Source organism: Anas acuta, chromosome 17 (genome assembly GCF_963932015.1).
Source record: "Anas acuta chromosome 17, bAnaAcu1.1, whole genome shotgun sequence".
Classification (NCBI taxonomy): domain Eukaryota; kingdom Metazoa; phylum Chordata; class Aves; order Anseriformes; family Anatidae; genus Anas; species Anas acuta.
In genome coordinates this window covers 9,462,500-9,480,543 of record NC_088995.1, presented here as the reverse complement: position 1 = coordinate 9,480,543, position 18,044 = coordinate 9,462,500, and the positions used below count along the sequence as shown (strand labels likewise).

The following is an 18,044-nucleotide window of genomic DNA, read 5'->3' as shown; positions in this document are numbered from 1 at the left end:
GGGGCCGGGACCGGGGCGGAGCGGCGGCAGCGGGAGCCCCGCAGAGCCCCGCAGAGCCCCGCAGCGCCCGGGGCCGCCCCCGCTGCGCGCAGCCCCCGGGGGCGCACGGCTGGGCCCCGGCCCCGGCCCCTCCGCTCCCTCCTCGGGCCGCACCCCCGGCTCCCCGCCGCTGTTCCCCCGGTGGCTGCTGCCCTCCGGTGGTCCCCGGCCCCGCCCGGCTCCCCTCTGATCTCCCCCCGAATAGGGCCACGGAAAGGCTTTGACAGCGGGGTGGTTTCGGGGTTCTTTATTTGGGATAAAAGGCTCCCGCAAAAAGAGCCAAAATCCTGGTTGAAAACAGTCAGCGGGTGTCCCAGCAGGGACAGAGGTGAGTGTCCTGTCCTCCCAGCTGGACCCGGGGGCAGGGAGTGCTGCAGGGAGCAGGCACAGGGAGGTGATGCTGTGCTGGTGCCACTGGGATGCAGAGCGACCACCCCGTGTGAACCGAAGAGCAAAGCCCTGCTCGCTCCCACCACCAGCACTGCTGCATCCAAAGTGAGCACGTCCCACACGGCGAGTGGGATTCCCCGAGTTCCACCGCCAAACCTGCTGCAGGGCTGCAGCAAGCACCCAAAAAACCGCAGGGACACAGCAGCGAGAGCCAGAAGCTCAGCGTGACACCACTCCGTGCCCGGAGCCATCAGTCGTTCCCAGGCAGTGATCCCGGTTCCCTCGGTGCATCGCCCTGGCTGGGCGCGGGGGCCAGCCCGTGCTGTGCCAGCAGCCCCTGCACCAGCGCCAGCTCCTGCTCCAGCTCCTGGACGCCACAGCCCAGCCCCGGCACAGCCCTGTGGCTCTCGCCCAGCACTCGCAGCGCATGGGCCACCAGCCTGGCCCTCACCAGCAGCACGGCCAGGGCTGCCCGCAGCTTGGCACAGCCCAGAGCCTTCATCCACCAGCGTGCAACGGCCTCTGCAGGGAGAGAGGGTGAAGACGTGGTGAGCACAGCTGGGCTCCCCCAGGCAGGGTGACCCTAGGGGTGAGGACACCAGGTTTCCTATCCCAAGAGCATCCCAATGCTCCCCAGCTCACCGTACCTTGGCTCCAGAGGTGCTTGCAGTATTGCAGGTCCCGCAGGACTCCAGGGCCTGTGGCCTCCAGCCAGCGCAGGGCTGAGGCATGGAGTGGGCTGGCATCGGGCACCTTCTCCAGGAGCTGCAGCAGGAAGGGGAGCAGCTGCTGTGCCAGGACGGCCGGCTCCGCAAAAACGTTGGGTTCGTCCTCCTTGTACAGGCTGGGGGCTCTGGGAGGGAAGCCGAAGCACAAGGGGGCTACCCAATGCTCCCCAATGCCCAGGCATCTGAGATCCCTCTCCCTGACCCTCAGGGTCGCTCTGCCCACCACCCTTTTGGCCCTTCGTCTGTGCACTCACTTGTTGGCCTCCAGCTCCTCCACGATGCCCCTGAGGTCGAGGACAGGCAGGTGCTGCAGCAGGGAGCCGAAGGTGTCCGGGTGATGCCCAAACTCCCGTGGGAGGAGCTGCAGGAGGCCCAGCAGCCCCACGTTGCCCTGCACGAGGACACAGCCGCCTCCACCTGGCTCCCCCACGCTGTGCTCCACGAGGCTGGCGAAACCCGCGGCCTCGTGCCGGACTTCCTGCTCCTCATCTTGCAGGAGGTGAATGCCCACGTTTATCACCCTGGGAGGGAGGGAAATAAATGTCCCTGCACAACCAGCCCACGCTGCGGGGAAGGCACAGCGCCTGCAGGCAGTGGCATTCCCGTGAGCCTGGCCACCCAGCGCAGCTCAGGACCTACCGCAGCGCCGCGGGGACGAGCCAGGGGTGGGCAGCCCCCAGGGACTGCCGCAGCACTTCCATGCCCGCCGTCTGCAGGGAGCGCGCGGCCGCCAGCCGCAGCACCTCGGCTGACAGCGACCGGCTGCACACCTCCAGCACCGCGACCCACCGCCACACCAGCGGGCTGTCCTCGTCCCCAAACCTGTCCAAGGGCAGGAGATCCAGGTCAAGCACACCTCCCAGCTCCACTGGGGGCACCAAAGGCTGCAGACTGCCCTGAGATCGTAGGATCCAGGCACAAAGCAGTCATGAGCCGTGGCTCTGTTTCCACTGAGGGCTAAGAAAAACGTCCTCAAAGGTTCAGCCCCGGATGCGGCACAGACGTACCCAAAGGCGAGCAGCAGGCTGGTGGCACACAGAGCCTGGAAGAGGAGGTCCGGGCCAGGATGCTCCGTCTCCATCATGAGGAGCAGCATTTCCACGCATGCTGAGGAGGAGCCCTGGAGCTTAGGGGAAGCTTCCTGGGACCAAGATGAGGGGTTTCTGCAAAGATGCATCAAAGCCTCAAGGTACAATTTCAGGAACTCTTTGTTCCTTCTGTCTCGCAGCACAGACTGTAAGTTCTCCTAGTCAACAACGGGAAAGAAGGTACATGGTTAGTGCCCCTGGGAGCATGGGACCACGCAGCCATCAGCAAATCCATCAGAAAGGCTGCACGTCAGCCTGAGCAACATGCTCTGGACCTGTGCCTCCTCCCAGAGATGGCACCAGGATACAGGAGCACCAGGGACCACTCAGTGAGCACCCATCTGTGTGCTGCTGTGTGTCAGTGCCCCACTTCTGAGCCTCATCTTACCAGCAGCGTCAGCCGAAGAGCCTTCTCCAGCTCTTCGCACTTGTCTCCCTCCCCTTCGATCACCCAGCTGAGGATGGCAAGCTGGACATCGGGATTTGGCTGCTGGAGAAGCGAGCAAACAGCACCAATCCTCTCGCTGTTGGCCAGCCGTGCGGCCTCGCTGCATGTGAAACGGGCCATGGTTTGGTGGAGGACAGCTGAGCCCACCTGGAGGGAAACCAGGATCCACTTCCAGCACTCAGCCTTGAGTGAGGTGCGTTTGTGGGCATGGAGTGAGCAGGACAGGTCCCCACTCCCCACGCCCCAGCTTCACAGAAGGGCACAGCCGTGATGTCCCCGGCAGGGAGCAGTACCTGCAGCTCAGCACATCCCGGCTCCTTCCCCAGCGTGAAGCTGCCCAGCTCAGTGCTGACGGCTTCTCGGATGCTCTGCACCAAGCCAGGGCTGAGGGAGGCGGGCAGGAGGGCGAGGACCTGCAGGAAGGCAGCGCGGACGAGCGGGCAGCGCTGGGCAGGGGTGAGCAGCCAGCCCCGGGCCTCCAGCTGCAGAGCCACGGGGCGCAGAGCCTCGGCCGGCAGCCTGCAGGGGGATGAGCATGCCTCAACGCAGGGCCACACCAAAAAGGTGCTGGGGCCGCAGGGAGGGTGCAGGGCCACTCACCCATCGGATCCTGGGGCTGGGACCAGCAGCGCCTGCATCTGCAGCAGGTGCCCGTGCAGGGCGTTGTGCGAGCGGACCCCTCCGTGCGCAGGGAGCTGCCGGGACAGCTGCAGGAGGAGTGCAGGGCGCTGGGGCGGGGGGACGACGGGCACCAGTGCCTTGGCAGCCATGGCTCGCACGGCGTAGATGGGGCTCGCTGCCAGCCCCAGCAGCGGCTCCAGGAAGCGAGCGGAGGGGCTGTGGAGCAAAAAGGGCACGGCGTGGTGATGCAACATCACAGCGAGCCCTCACTCTGGGGCAGAGCATCCCCACTGCCACCCCTGTCTGCTCTGTCCTACCTGTCGGGGCCATCAGGGCCGGGCTGGAGCTGCGCCAGGAGCGTGAGGACAGCGTGGAGTGCAGGGCGCAGGCGGGGTCCTCCCGTTGTGGCTGCCCCCAGCTCGGCCAGCAGCACGGCGCCCAGCTGCGGGTGCTGCCCCAGGAAGGCGGGCAGGCTCAGCCCCTCCGTGGGGCTGCCCTCGGCGCGGCTCCGCTTCTGGCCCAGCAGCCGGCTGGTGAGAGCGCCTGCGGGGACGGGGCAGAAAGCAGAGTCAGGCCCCATCCCCCTGCCTGCCCTCAGCACTGAACCCCAAGGGCTGATTAAACATCCCTGAAAGGCAGTGCTAAGCTGCAGCTCTGGGACCCGCTAGGCACCAGCATGTCCCCACTGCGCTGTAGGGTGCAAATCTGGTCCCTGTTCCCCCATGGGCATTGCTGCAGGCATCAACCCCTGCTGCTGGCGCTGCCCTTTTTGTTAGCAGGGACAGCAGGTGCAGAGCACAGGCTCAGGTACTCACTGAAGAGCTGGATGGCCGCGTTCCTCATGGCCCAGCAAGGCGAACCCAGGCCCTGCAGTGCCAGGGCCACCATCGGCGTGGCGTGCCGCAGTAGTGCGCTGCCCAGCCCTGCTCCACGGACCAGCGTCTGCAGCACGTGCAGGGCACACACCTGTGGAGAGCACGCAGAGCTCAGCTGTGCTGCACTGAGCACCAGGATGCAAACCAAAGATGCTCAGAAGAGAGCAGGGAGCCAAGGGGCCAGCAGCTCCTGGGCTCCTGGGATGCGCAGCGCAGCCAGGGCTGTGGCTTTGGTTCACCCCAAGGTCTCTGTGCTAATGCAGCCTCACACTGAGGTACCCAGTGCAGATCCTTCTGGGGAGCCTCCTGCAGATCACCCTGTCCCCAAGCCAGATGTAACTGCAAGAGGCTCAGTGCCCGCTGCGCTCACCTGGGGGAGGTCGAGGGTCTGGTCCCAGTCCTGGGGCAGGGCCGTGGAGGCCAAGGCCAGCAGGGTCTGGATGCAGCGGGTCAGGAGCGGCCGGGCCTGGGCTGGGTTTTCCCCACTGACGATGCAGAGGAAGAGCATGGGGAAGCCGGCAGCACGGCGCGTTATCGAGCTGCTCCGGGGCCCGCTCAGTGCTTCCAACCCCTGAGAAACAAAACCCATCCAGACCCCGCTGGAAACCTGCAAGCTGGAGCCTGCCCCGCAGGGGAGGGGACCAGCAGCCAACACCGGGACCGCAGGGACACAGACACAGCCCTGGGGACGAGGGAACATGGGGAAGAACAAGCACAGCACCTGGTCCAGCATGGTCTGTGGGATCGCCTGCAGCTCCATGTCAGGGTGGTTCAGCAGAGCAGCACAGAACTTGGTGAAGCCCATGCTGCAGCCCTCCACTGCTCCCTAGGGCAGAGCCGTGTCAGGGCTCCCTGTGCTCCCCCCTTCCCACAGCCCCCTGAAACCTCTGCTCGGGGCTGATGGATGGGTCTGGAGGGGCAGGAGAGGGGCCGAGCCCCCCCCAGGTGGGACACGCTCTTACCCAGTGCCGGCACCTCAGCAGGATCTCCTGGAAGACCCTCGCGGCCGTCTGTAAGTTGTCAAGTGTCAGGAGTGGCCCTGCTGCATCAGGCAGCACCGGCGACAGCAGCAGCTCGGCCAGGCCTCCCAGCAGCAGCCCAATTTCCTGGGGAAGAGGCGAGAGGTTAGAGGAAAGGCAGTGGTGCTGCCCAGCAAGGCTGTCCTGCCCTACATTTGCTGTGGCAGGGGTGCCTGGCAAGCGCTGCTGTCACCCCAGAGCACACAGTGCCAGCAGCTCAGCCCCTGACTCCTGAGCTGACTTTGAGCACGCAGCATCTGCAGCACGGCGTTTCCTCAGCCTGCTGCAAGCCCTGCGTGGCTGAGATGTCCTTTTTGCAGCCAGCCACTGGGCAGGCTCTGGGGGAGAGGCTGTGACGGGTGGCTGTTGGAAAGGAGCTGTGATGGGCAGCTGTCAGAGCAGCCTGGCTGCGAGCAGGGGCAGCCCAGCTCCAGCACAGCTGGGGTCCATCAGCACTGGGAAAGCAGCTGGGCTACATAAGGGCAGGCAGGGAGGAGGCTGCTTTTGGAGTGGGGGGCTGCAGCAGCCCCCAGGTAAGGGCAGTGCTTGCCCTGCCTGCCCCCAGGAAGGGATGTGCCCAGCGCCTGGGTCAGGCTGTGCAGTGGGTGCTGCCACGCAGAGGTGCTCCTACCTTCACCGACACCCAGCAGCAGGTCAGGATCAGGCTGTGCTCCTCTGACAGCAGGACTGAGTCCTCCTCCTCCTGCTGCCCCTTCCCCAGCGTGATGAGGGAGCCGATCGCGTTCCCCATGTCTGCAAACGATGGGGCGGCCGCTGCGAAGAGGAGAAGCAGCGAGCAGTGTGAGGGAGAAGCCTCTGGAGCTCACGGCTGGACCAAGGCTGCTGTGGTGAAGGTGTGGGTGGCTCCCAGAGCTGCTTCCCCTGGGGACCTGCTTACCTTGCTCGTTGGCACCAGGGCTCTGCAGAGCACCCAGCAGGAGGGAGGTGATGTCCTTCGCGGTGGTCACGAGGCTGGTGAGGAATTCCTGCCAGCTCTGCACCGACTCTGCCCCCCGCATGGAGGCAGCCACCTCCGGCACCTGCAGCAGGCACCTCCGCAGGGCTGCGATCACACCTGCACAAATGCCCAACCCACGTTACAGCAGTGCTCAGCACCATCCTGCCCACCCCCCCGCTGAAATATCTCCCCAAAATGGGACGCGTGGATGGAGGGCACACACCGAGCTGTGGCCTCTCTCCTCCAGCAGCCCGGGCACACACCATGCATTGGTGCCACGGCTGCTGCCCGCAGCAGGTCCTGCTGAGCCACAGCGTGCTGGGCCTGCAGCATCCGCAGGAGGTGCTGGGCGAAGCACAGGCCATGGTTTGGTGGTGTCTGGGCTGCTTCAATCTCCAGGATCTTCATGGTGCTGCCATCTGACCTGCAGGAAGAGGCACGTGCTGCTGGTGCTGTGAGTACAAGAGTTTTCTGCCCAACTCCTGCTGTGCAGACCCCAACCCTCCCCAGCTCCACCACTGCAAGGCTAACTCAAACCCAAGCCACTGCTGGCTGTGGTCAGCCCCAAGGAGATCCTGGTGCTGCCACGGGGCTGCCATGCCATTGCCCACCCTGAGCTCATACTTCTGTAGGATTGTCTTCATCAGCACAGCTCCGGCTTCAGCCTCCTGAACGCGGGGGCTGGTGAGGGCGTCCTGGGCCAGCTGGAGCAGCGCCGGGGTCAGAGAGGAGGGGAACGCCGTGGGGAAGTAGCGGATGAGCAGCTCCGAGGCCAGGTCTCTGATCTGCCAAGGCAGAAGAGAAAGGGAGTAGGGACACAGGTGGCAGATGCAGGGCAGGAGAGGGGGCTGCTGACACCCACCTCGTTGGTGCTGTCCTGCAAGCAGCTCAGCAGCACCAGCAAGTTGGGCCGAGAGAAGAAGTCCCAGCAGCCGCTCTGCCTGGCGTGGCTCAGCAGCGCAGCCATGGTCCCTGCGGGGACAGCGGGTGGTGGGATGGGATGGGGACCACCAGGAGCGCCCCAGGACCTGCAGGGATGCTCTGGGCAGGCTGCCCCTACTCACGTGGGGGCTGGCCCTTCTTCCTCTCAGGGCTCCAGGTGTCTGTGCAGGTCTCCAGAATGGCAGCCAGGAGGAGCAGAGCCGTCTTCTTCCTCTGGTAGTTGGCCCCGGGGGTGAGTGAGGAGATGCTGAGCTGCAGCAGCCACTCCACAAAGCCTGCGGGGAGAGCGCACAGCACTGTGGCAGCCACCTGCGAAGCCCTGGGGGCCACTGAGAGGTGCTGCAGCAGCCTCCTCACCTACAGCCTGGTCGGGCTGCCCCGCTTCCTCGCCTGGCTCCACGGGTGCCTTCCCTCGCAGCCGGGCCAGCGCGCTGTCCCGCAGCCGCACCAGCGCCTTCCTCACAGCCGCCTGCAGCAGCTGCCGGAAGGCAGAGGAGTCTCCGGTGAGGTTGAGGGGCAGGAACTCCCGCAGCAGCTGCTCCTCGGTGCCAGACAGGGCCTGCCCGCTGCTGGGGCTGCAGCACAGGAGGCCCAGCGCTGCCAGCCGCACGCCCTCCTCACGGGCCCGCAGGCAGGTGCGGAGCCGTGCCAGCGCCTTGCCCTGCAGGGGCAGGGTCCCCACGATGCTTTTTTGTGCCCGCAGCAGTGACACCCAGGCCCGGAGCGCGGCAGCATCCTGGCTATCAAATTGGGCAGCCAGCAGTGCGTGGGTGGCCGGGAGCTGCCGGAGTGTCCAGACAAGGAGGTGGTTGGCAGCGTTGCTCTGTAGGATGGGCAGGGGCGAGCGCAGTGCCTGGCACAGCAGGGGCAGCCAGCGCCGTGCCCACCGCTCAGCCAGGGCCTCCTCTGTGCCCCCTGGTCCCTCGGAGCGCTGCTGCCGCACCAGCACCCTGTAGAGCTCGGTGGCTGCAGGGCACAGGTGGTTGGTGGCCAGGCAGCTCAGGAGGTGCTGCGGCAGCTCCGGGTACGTGTCCAGCACCTGGGGGAAAGGCCGGCGATGGCTGTGAGGAGCACCTGAGGGATGTCCTGTCTGCCACCTCCACACGCTGCCCTGCCAGCCTAAAGGCTCCGTACAGCAGGGACTCCACCTTCCCTACCTGCTGGCTGCCCACGTAGGGGACGATGGCACACAGGGGCACATATCTGGCCTTGATCTGCCACGGCATCGAGACCGCCCGCTGCAGCATCTGTCGGTAGAGGGGTCTCTCCTGGTCCTTGAAGTGCTGGCACTCGACGTCATAGATCTCCAGGAGCAGTCGAAAGGAGCTCTGGATGAACTCGGACACCCCCTCCACCTGGGGGGGGAAGGACAGCAACCAAGAGAGGTCAGTGTGGTTCCCACCTTCTGTCTTTCTGCTTCAGAAGACTCCTTGGTCTCCTGTGGCCACAGACTTCCAGTACTAAGGATGTGCCAGCAGATGTGGCCCAGGGCTCTTTGGTCAGCTGGGGCTGCCCTGCTGCATGGGGAGTAGGGACAAAGCTCTGCTGCAGTGGGGGTACCTCCATCCCTGCCCTACAGGGTAGGGCTGTGTACGTGCAGCAGGACAAGCTGAGCTGGTCAAGGTAAGGGCTGTTTCTGGTCATGGTGGTGCTGGGGGAGCATACTCCAGCCTTACCGGGGTCTCAGCGTTGTCCCACACCAGCTGTGTGAGCTGCTGGAGCAGCTCAGTGTCCTGCGCCAGGATGCGGCCCCCCCGCAGGCGCCAGAGCTCAGGCAGGTTCTCCTGCAGGCGCTGCAGCCACAGCGCCAGGACTGAAAGCAGAAAAGCAGACACAGAGATGCAGCCACCACGTGTGACAAAACCCACCCAGGCTGGGGAGCAGGGCACAAGGGGAGCACTTCCCCACCAGCCCACACAGATGTACAGCAGCCAGGGAAGTTTGTATTCAGTGGGCTGGAGCAGGTGTTAACAGCCTTAGCAGCAGCCTTCTGCCATGGTGGGGTCACTGTCCCTTACCTTGGAAGCAGTAGTAGTGGCAGTCCTTCTGCTCCTTGTTCAGGGCACGTACGGCAGGGAAGAGCACATCCAGCAGCAGGCAGGCCTGCAGGAACACAGCCCACCAGTGAGTGGGGAGGTGAGGGCTTTTGGGGTAAGAAAACCCCACCACAGGACAGAAGGCCGCAGCACTGCTCTGCTGTTCCAGCAGCTCAGGGTGAGCTTTCTGTGCTGCTTTGGGAGATCAGCCCCAGGTTCAGGCTGTGTGAGGGGGTGTGGGCTGGCTACATCAGGAGGTTTGCCCCAACCCCCCACTGGTGGCTGCCAAAGCAGAGCTGGGCGAGGGGCTCCAAACCCCTGGGTATGAACTCTCCTACCTGTTGCGTGGGGCTGTCCAGCCGGCAGCTGACGATGTCCCCCTTGCAGCATGTCAGCAGGCCTCTGCTCAGCACCAGCCTCTCCAGCCCGGCTGGATCCAAGACTCTGGGGTTTTCTACCACCAGCTCTCCGAACCTCAGCTCCCTTACACCTGGTTGAAAACGGCTTTGTTAACTGGGAGAAAGACCCAAACCCAACTATTTATCCATGACCAAACTGCCCAGACTGGCTTGCCTCGTCCCAGAGTGACTGTGGTACATGGGGCTCCTGCACCGCAGGAGGGGAATGCAGCAGCAGTCTGGTTTTGACTGCCAGTGAGTGGCACTGTCCCCTCCATCCCCTCTCGCCCAGCACGCCTGTCCCTGCTGCCCACCCAGTGAGGTGGTTCCCAGCTCAGGGAGGAGCACACACCTTGGTCAGTGAGTTGGAAGAGGGCCTGTGCAGCACCGGCCCCGCTCTGGGGCTGCGGGGCTGTGTTCAGCAGCATGCTCAGCGCGGTGCCCGCCAGCAGCTGCGTGTCCTTGCTCGGGGCCTGGGCTCAGAACGGGAGGAAAAGGCACAGCTCAAAACACCACAAGAAAAAAAAAAAATGCATAAACTGTCTCCATGCCCCTGTGACACTTATGGCCAACTACAGAGCATCCCCAGATGCTGCAGTGTCTCCTCAGGTACAGGGAAAGAACCACGGGAGTACAGCGCTGTCCTCCAGTGCCACACGCACCTTCCCTGCCACCACCTCCAGCAGCAGCCCCAGGATGCTCTGCAGGGTCTCGCTCTTTGCTGCTGCACTCCACGCCAGAGGGGCCACGTCCTTCGGCAGTGCCTGGAAGAGCTGGAGGCAGGCCTGGAGGACCAGAAGAGAGAGGGTCTGCATCTCGTGTCTCTGAAGAACATGCAAACTCCTGGCTTCCCTGACTGCTCCTTCTTCCCCCGACATGGCTCCTACCTTGACGGCCAGGTGGCCCCAGGTGCTGCTCGCTGCCGGCTGGCTCTGCAGCACCCAGCGCAGGGTGGCAGCCAGGCGCTGCAGCAGTGGGGCCAGGTTCTGCCGCCAGTGGTCCCGGCCCAGGCTGCTCTCCTCGATGAACATGCACACTGTGGGTGAGGGCACAGCATCGGTCCCTGTCCCTCCTGGCACCCAGGGAAGCCCCTGGGGACGAGGAGCAGAGACTGACCTGCCTGAAGGTCCTCAGGAGACAGCACCTGCGGGGGCAGAAGGACAGGCACCCTTCACACCCAGCACAATGGCAGCAGCCGTGCTACGCGGTGTGGGTGTTTTGGGGAGAAGCCTCCAAGCAAAGCCCCACCACAGCTCCCAGTCCCTCCGCTGCAGGAGACTGGTCAGCAGCGGGCTCTGGCGCTGAACCCCGAAGCAGCACAGCTGATCCCCAGCCGCAGGCACTCCCTGCCCGGCTGCCTCACACCCCAAAACCTCCTGCAGCCGGTCCCCACATGTGACACTCCCAAACCTGGGGTGTCGCCGCCCCACGTGCCGGGTGCTCTCACCTCTCGGTGCGGTGCCAGGCCGGCCAGCAGCGCACCCACCTCCTGGGCCAGCAGAGCCTCCTGGCCCACCGCCAGCTGGGTGACGATCTGTGGACAGACCCCCGGGTCAGCCGCCCATGCAGACCCCCGAGAAACACGAGCTGCGCCGTGCTTTTAGGGCAGCTTCGGCTGCATTTCTCTGCCTGGTGGCGTGCTACAGACCTGCTGCAGTTTGTGGAAGGCGCTGGAGCTGCCGCTTGCCTCCAGCTGGAAGGCCAGCACGCAGCGCAGCAGCGGCCGTGCCTCCGCCTCGCCCAGCGCCCGCAGCTCCTCGCTCAGCGCCCGCGCCAGCTGCAGGGCCTCCTCCAGGTGCTGCTCCCGGCATCTTTTCGTGGTGCTCCTGTGATGGTACCGGGATGGACGAGTTGGGGTGCCCCAGGGGGGCTCAGCTGGGGCTGGGGGTGCAGCGGGAGGGGAGCGTGGGGGGCACCCCGGCTTGATGGGGGTTAGGGCTGCTCAGTGGGGGGTGTGGTGGGGGTACCCTGGTGTGGTGGGGGGGTGGGTGGGGACGCCCTGATGCTGTGGGAGGTTGGGGTGGCGGTGCCCTGTCTCCCTGTGGGGTGGGGGTGCCCCATTTGGCTGGGGGTGGCTTTGATTCGGAGCGGCGCGCTCCGCACTGCGCGTCCCAACCGCGCTGCCCGAACCGCCCCCGGTTCCCCGTGTCCCCCCGTGTCCCCCCGTGTCCCCCCGTGTCCCCCCGGAGCCCCTTACCCTGCGAAGAGCCGCAGGCTGTGCAGGCAGCGGAGCGCGGCCCTGCCCGGCCCGCCGGGCCCCAGCGCCCCGTAGAAGGCGGCGCAGGCCCGCGCCTCCCGCTCGGCCCCCATGGCGCGGCCCCGGCCCCGCTGCAGCCCCCCCTAGCGCCCGCCTGCGGGCCCGCGGCTTCCCCGGGCTGAGGGGGGGGGTTGGGGTTGGGGGGCTTGGGGTTGGGAGGTTTGGGGTTGGGGGGTTTGGGGTTGGGGGTTTGGGGGCTTTGGGGTTGGGGGGTTTGGGGTTGGGAGGTTTGGGGTTGGGGGGTTTGGGGTTGGGGGGTTTGGGGTTGGGGGTTTGGGGGGTTTGGGGTTGGGAGGTTCGGGGTTGGGAGGTTTGGGGTTGCACAAGTTGGGTGCTTCGGTGCGGTGTTTGTCCCGTGCTTCTCCTCTGCTGGGTTTGTTCTTTGTTGGGTGTCGCCTTCTAGTTTGTTTCCTTTGGGTTGTTTGTGGCTTTCCCTTTGTTTATTTATTTATTTATTTATTTTGTTATTTTTCCCCAGGTCGGGCGCCTGGTGTCCACAAGCCCTGGGGTTGTCCCACGGGTGAGCACCAAGCGGGGCCGGTGCTGGAGCTGCTCCCAGACCCCTGCTGCCAGTCCTGGGCTTTCCCGGAGCGATTCCCCCCAAAATCCGCCTTCTCACCTGCTCTGGCCCTTAGCCACAGCCACACCTTCCTCATGCCAAAAGTGGTGTGTTTGCTTTAAAAGTAGAGGTGGGACAGAAGGGTGAGTGTCATCTCACTTCACCTGCCTACAAGTTTTCGGCCTTAAAACAACAACATCTGGAGCGGTTTCCATCGTCGGCAGAGGAGCGAGCCCTGGAAGGACTGGAGGGGAGCTGGGCAAGGCTGAGGTGCTGGCAGAGGGGACATTGAGGTGTCTTGCACACCGAGCCCTCTGCTTGGCACGGCCGCCTCTCCCATCACACCGCTCTGCACCAGATTGACACAGGACATTGTGTCAGTGGCAGCAGGTTCTCAGAGCATAACCGTGTCATTCAACATCATCTGTAGATTTTGCCTCCTGCCTGCTCACCACGGTTCCCAAATCACTAGCAGATACGTGTGCCAGCTTTAACCTGGTCCCCCCGCCGCCCTCTTGTCATCAGCAATGGGACCTTCTGTCACAGGGAATGGGGTGAGCTCATCTGCGTGCTTCCCAGGGATGCTCTTTGCTGGTTTTGACCCTGCAGGAGTAATTTTTCCTGCTTTGCTTCCTGCAGAGGAACTAAGGAGAGTGATGGCTGCATCAGGCACCCAGGAGAGCACGGCTTGGAGGACGCCAAGACGTGGCTCCCAGGAGAGCACTGCATCTGGAAACCAACAGACCATGGTTTTCAACAATGTTTGCCAGCCCTGCTCTGCTTTAGACATTAACCTGGAAGTCCAAAGCCAGCCACGGGGCCAGGTTTGCCCTCACTGCTGCTATTATAAACCAGGGAAACATCCCTGGATTTCCACACAGTAAATCAGGGCAGCACAGGAGGATGCTTACACCCGCAGACCAACCCCTTCCCCACTCCAGCACTGCGGTGAGGAATCAGGGAGTGCGCTGCCTAAGCAGAGCCCCCGTGCCCATGGTGCCTGCAGCCAGGCAAGGGAAGGGGCTCCCATGTTTCAGGGTCTCTGAGGCTGTGGTTCCCTTTCCCCTTGTGCTGCCTGCAGAAGGCAGGGGTCGGGGAGGAAGAGGAGGATTTTTCAGGTTTTGCCATAGGAAGGATTTTCAACCCCTGTAAATTCACTTTTGACAAGCAAACGGCTAAAGCAGATTAACCTTTTTGCTAATCCTCTATAATGGCTTTGGAATCTCCTTAACCAATAAGAAAATGATAAGAGCCTGTTTCTTTTCTTTTTATCTATATCTATATTGTCCTCTCTTGTCTGCATTTTTTTTCTTTCTTGTTTTATTTTCCTTCCCTTTTCTAATATGAAATAGCCCAGCGATCCTATCTCTCAGAGGCTCAGTAAACAGAACATCAGTAATCCCTTTCCTTTATTCCTCTCCGGTAACAGGGTGCAGAGAAGTGTCTGCCGATTGGGATTTGATTACCAGCAGCTATCAAAAGTCTCTTTGTAAGATCTGGGTCCTAAATCCCATAATTCTTTGATAAAAGAAGTATTACCAGTCCATTTTCTGAAGTGAAAGGTACGGGAGAAATGAAAGAAAGCAATCAGCGGAGATACTAATAGGCTAAGTGCATGTGTGGTGGGAAGGCAGGGCCAGGCCGAGGAGGCCAGGGAAAGACGTCCTTTGTGCAGGATGGGGAATGAGAATTAATCTGCTTCGGCTGTATGATCATCACAGCTGAGAGCAGGGTGGGTCGCATCCTGCACCTGCCCACGCCACGCTTGCCTGCCCCGCAGCGGCACGGTGTGGGGAGCAGGACCCGTCCCCATGCCGTCCCCTGTGCCACTGAAGGAGAAGCAAAATAGGGGGATGGAAGAAAAAATACTGTTTTAAGTGAGATTTTAAAGAGATTTGAGGGTAGAAAGGCAATTTGGCATCCCTTCCTGGTGGTGGAAGACCAAAAAAAAGAAGAGGACCAGAGATAGGGACCCCCTGAGGACAGACTCCCATTTCCACGAGGTGCCACAGGGATGTTGTTGTGCGGGAGTTTCACAGCTCTCATGTATCTCCTCATTGCACCAGGAGTGTGGCTGGTGCCTTACCTCCCCTGCCAAGAAATACCGAGCAGGAATGCTCCACCAGTAAGTTCCCAAAGCCTTGCTAGCTCGCTAGCTTAAGGTGCACTGAGGGCAAGAAAATTCAGGTTTAAACTTTCCAAAGCAACCTGAGCTCAACCACAACATCCCTGTTTTAGCTCCAGCTCCTTATTTTAGTCATGAACCCAAGCACTTTGTCATCACCACCAATTTAACCGGAGATACCTGTGCTGTTCCTGGTCACAAAGCCCCTTCCTTCCCCTGTGATGTGTGCCATGGCGGCTGTGACAAAAATGCTGTGCCTGAGACTGAGCCCTCGTAAGAAACGGGGCATTTCTAGTGCTGAAGTGTCTCAGACTAGGCTGATACAGAAGGTCTCCCTTCTCCTGCAGAGACCATGCCCACCAGCCCTGGTCTTTCTCATGAGGCCCAGTGCGAGAACCTCATCCGTGCCCGAGACAAGTCCTGGACTAGTGACTGCTCTTGGATATTACCTCCCCAGAGGTCCCGTTTCTGGACAGAAGTTGGTAACCGAACCAACAAATCCTTGCAGAAGCCTGGTTGTCCCATAAAACGGGCATAAAATCAGTGGTTAAATTCTGGGCTGCCAGGATTTAGAAGTATTTAGCCATGTTTCCCCAGGAGCTGCAGCAGGGCTGCCTACATGCATGCAGAGGCAGCACCCTTCCCTTCTGTCCCCTCCAAATGCTGAGTGGGGACATGGCCCCCCTGTCTCCTCACAGGTGGCTGTATGCCACTGAGCTGCCACGAGCTGCCACGTATCTGATTTCTTCGGGATTTGAATCCTGACAAAGAGCATGTTAGATATATGCAAAGCATCTGTATTATTACTCTGATTAGGGCAATGGAGGTGGGGGAAAGGAGAAGGAGGGAAAATACGATTTCACTGCTCTCAGCAGAAAATAAATCGACTTTTGCAGAGAGTTCTGGTGCAGCCAAGGCTATGCTATCATTAAAAATGACTTTTTATTAAGCTGAACTCTATTCTCTCTCATATTGTATGATATGACAGCTCTCTTTTGATGGGAAAGCTTTCATTTGGCCAGAGAAAGGGATAATTTGCTTCTTTTAAGGAGTTAATCCTCCGGTCCATTTCCGGGCTGGGAACGGCTGTCCTCCCCCTGCCCTGAATTGGAGGCTCCGGCACAATGGAGATCATAACCGCCTCAAATCTACACCCGAGATGGAGAAATCAGATTTCCTTCTGGAGTCATTTTTGTGGGATTAGCTAAATCTTAGATCCACACTAACCCTTCACAAAGCCGCCAAGATTAGTTAGAATTTATTTTATTCACAAGGGGGTTTACGGTTTTCTTTCCAAAAGGATTATATCTCTCCATATATATTTAGGGTGGCTTCAGTCATAAAGCAGTTAGGTTAGAGGGAGAAAAAGTGCACGTGTGTATAAAATAAAAACTCTGCTGCAAGAATGACAGTCACTTGAAACTCCGGGACAAAGCAGCAATTCTGGATAGCCTCACTGGTCTGCTTTGAAGGCTATGTAAACTCCCTTTTTTCCTTGCAAGACCCCATTCCAGAGTCTGCACAGAGAGCAGACCCTACTCAGCGTGAGCTCCTGTTCCCACGGCCGCTGCTCCTGGCCGAGGATGTCTGCAGAGCCAGCACCAGACACCGGCTCGGGCAGGAGAGGTCTGCAGTGCTCGTTCAGCATCGAGAACATCCTCTCCAGCCCAGCGGAGAGGAGCTCCCAGGTCCTGGTCCCGCTCTGCCTGCGGGGCATCTTGGACTGCACGCCCAAGGGACTGCGCCAGCTGGAGGCCATCACAGTCAGCAATCTGCAGGAAGAGGAAGAGGAGGAGGAAGAGCTGGAAGGTGCAGGTTGCAACTGCTGCTGCTGTTCCCACACGAGTGCCCGGCCCCTGCAGGACTCTCCGAGTTGGCTGGGTGAGTCCTTGGGGTTGATGCACTACATGCGGCTTGTGGAGGGGCTGGTGCTGACATTGGGTAGAGGGGAAATGCTGGGCATTGTGTGACGATGTGGCACTATGTGGCCTGCCACAGCTCCAACTTGGCTTCCTCAGATTGCTGGATCTGTTCTCAGTGTGGCTGGGGAGAGCAGGCACCTTACCTGCAATGCTGCCAGGGTTTTAAAAACAACAGGTGCTATTTATCACCAGGTATGGCTGCTTTATTGTAAAACACACAGACTCTGATCTTTCCAGGGGTGGAAGTTCTCCAGGGAGTGTGGGGGCCCATGGTCATGCTGCCAGTGCACAGAGCTGTGCCTGAGCTTCATGACACAACCCACCCTCAGAAATCTCACTTGTCCTCTAAGGAAAAGATATTTTTGGTTACGTCTAGTAAAACTGCTGCACCTGGGAAATAAATAAATAAATAAATAAAACCTTAAGCATGTGGTTCCAAAGTATTCTGAATGTTCAGAAATCTCCCAAGTCATGATGGAGTCACAACCTCTATCTGCTATGTAAGTTTCCAGTCATTTTCTGGAGCTGGCCACTGTGTAATTGGCAAGTAAACAAGGAGAACACCACCAGTGCTCCCTGCATGCACACTTTTCCCTGAGCGATGCCCTAAGCCCTCCTCACACTTGCATCATGATCATGCAGCTTTTCATCCATGCCAGCTGGCCGGCTGTGCTCCTTCCACCTCACAGGTGTGGATGCAGTCCGTGCCTGCCTGCCTTGAGCCAGGGCTGTGTCTTAGCCCCTTGTCCCCATGGCGCTGACCGTCCCTCTCCTTGCAGACGCCAGGTTCCCCTGGCCCATGCGGCTGCTTCACTCAGCAGCCAGAGCCTGCAGGAGTCCCCAGGGCAGCCCGAGCGAGCTGCAGGCTTTCCAGCAGATCCAGCGCCGCACGCGCCGCCATCGCACCATATTCACCGAGGACCAGCTGCAGGCCCTGGAAACGCTTTTCCACCAGAACCAGTACCCGGACGTCATCACCAGGGAGCACCTGGCGAACCGCATCCACCTGAAGGAGGAGAGGGTGGAGGTGAGGTCCTGCAGCCCTGTGAGGTGGCAGGGGGGGCGTTGTGCCTTCTGCGTGCTGTCACCCCAGGGGAGCACAGGCGGAGGGGTTGCGCTGTCTGTGTTGGGAGCTGCAGAGGCTTCAGTGTGAAACCTTTCTCGGGTATTTGACAAAAGACCTGAATTTAGGTTTGGCAAGTAAGGGAAGAGTGTAAAAGTGCTTGGCTGAGTTATTTGTTCTGGTTTCTGGTGCCACAGAGCCAGCCGGTCACAGAACCACCTGTACACACATGGCCGTGCCCTGTCCTGCTCCTGCCCTGCACCTGAGCCTGTGTCCCTTATGTGTGCCATAGTGCTTATTACATTTATTGTGGGGGGAGGTCTCTGTGTGGAGCCGCACTGAACGCAGCGCGCGTTCACTCCGTGTTTTGCACTTCCAGGTCTGGTTTAAGAACCGCCGGGCCAAGTGGCGCCACCAGAAGAGGGCGTCCGCCGCGGCGCTGGGCCTGCAGGGCACCAAGGAGCCCCCGGCCGGAGCCCCCTGCGCTCGGGGCAGCCGGGAGGACGGCGGCGAGGCGGCGCGGCCCTGCCCGGCCCCGGCTCGGGGCACGGCGCTGGGGGGGCGCCCCGGGTAAGG

The 18,044-nt window shown here is 61.4% G+C and overlaps 2 protein-coding genes across 5 annotated transcripts; one reads left to right on the top strand and one right to left on the bottom strand.

Annotated features, from left to right (window-relative positions):
• Positions 1-271: 271 nt before the first annotated feature.
• On the bottom strand, positions 272-11,883 carry LOC137841473 (tRNA (32-2'-O)-methyltransferase regulator THADA-like). 2 transcript variants are annotated; one of them, XM_068654407.1, is made up of 31 exons: positions 11,740-11,883; positions 11,191-11,368; positions 10,990-11,076; positions 10,659-10,686; positions 10,430-10,578; positions 10,205-10,327; positions 9,895-10,015; positions 9,483-9,634; positions 9,127-9,211; positions 8,785-8,921; positions 8,266-8,463; positions 7,466-8,147; positions 7,231-7,383; positions 7,029-7,138; positions 6,791-6,951; positions 6,430-6,590; positions 6,107-6,283; positions 5,840-5,982; positions 5,152-5,295; positions 4,911-5,015; positions 4,560-4,760; positions 4,130-4,280; positions 3,632-3,857; positions 3,294-3,530; positions 2,987-3,212; positions 2,634-2,840; positions 2,165-2,403; positions 1,797-1,979; positions 1,412-1,678; positions 1,077-1,282; positions 272-951 (listed from the first exon to the last, which is right to left on the bottom strand). In XM_068654407.1, the coding sequence occupies exons 1-31, from the start codon at positions 11,850-11,852 to the stop codon at positions 680-682; spliced, it is 5,622 nt and encodes a 1,873-aa protein (XP_068510508.1). In that variant the 5' UTR covers positions 11,853-11,883; the 3' UTR covers positions 272-679. The 2 variants fall into 2 exon arrangements, with proteins under 2 accessions (XP_068510508.1, XP_068510509.1); XM_068654408.1 differs by lacking the exons at positions 10,430-10,578; positions 10,659-10,686; positions 10,990-11,076; positions 11,191-11,368; positions 11,740-11,883 and having other exon boundaries at positions 10,119-10,239.
• Positions 11,215-18,042, top strand: GSC2 (goosecoid homeobox 2). 3 transcript variants are annotated; one of them, XM_068654427.1, is made up of 5 exons: positions 11,215-11,337; positions 12,278-12,912; positions 12,998-16,364; positions 17,185-17,432; positions 17,848-18,042. In XM_068654427.1, exons 3-5 carry the CDS (start codon positions 16,067-16,069, stop codon positions 18,040-18,042), a joined length of 741 nt encoding a protein of 246 aa, XP_068510528.1. In that variant the 5' UTR covers positions 11,215-11,337; positions 12,278-12,912; positions 12,998-16,066. The 3 variants fall into 3 exon arrangements, with proteins under 3 accessions (XP_068510528.1, XP_068510526.1, XP_068510527.1); XM_068654425.1 differs by having other exon boundaries at positions 12,278-16,364; XM_068654426.1 differs by having other exon boundaries at positions 11,253-11,376; positions 12,278-16,364.
• Positions 18,043-18,044: the final 2 nt, after the last annotated feature.

Coding starts and splice junctions, on each gene's coding strand:
- LOC137841473 (XM_068654407.1), bottom strand. CDS start 11,852: ATGGGGGCCGAGCGGGAGGCGCGGGCCTGCGCCGCCTTCTACGGGGCG. Junction 6,952..7,028: donor TGCAGGACAGCACCAACGAG/GTGGGTGTCAGC, acceptor CTGCCTTGGCAG/ATCAGAGACCTGGCCTCGGA. Junction 3,531..3,631: donor GGCCCTGATGGCCCCGACAG/GTAGGACAGAGC, acceptor TTTGCTCCACAG/CCCCTCCGCTCGCTTCCTGG.
- GSC2 (XM_068654427.1), top strand. CDS start 16,067: ATGTCTGCAGAGCCAGCACCAGACACCGGCTCGGGCAGGAGAGGTCTG. Junction 16,365..17,184: donor GGACTCTCCGAGTTGGCTGG/GTGAGTCCTTGG, acceptor CTCTCCTTGCAG/ACGCCAGGTTCCCCTGGCCC. Junction 17,433..17,847: donor TGAAGGAGGAGAGGGTGGAG/GTGAGGTCCTGC, acceptor TTGCACTTCCAG/GTCTGGTTTAAGAACCGCCG.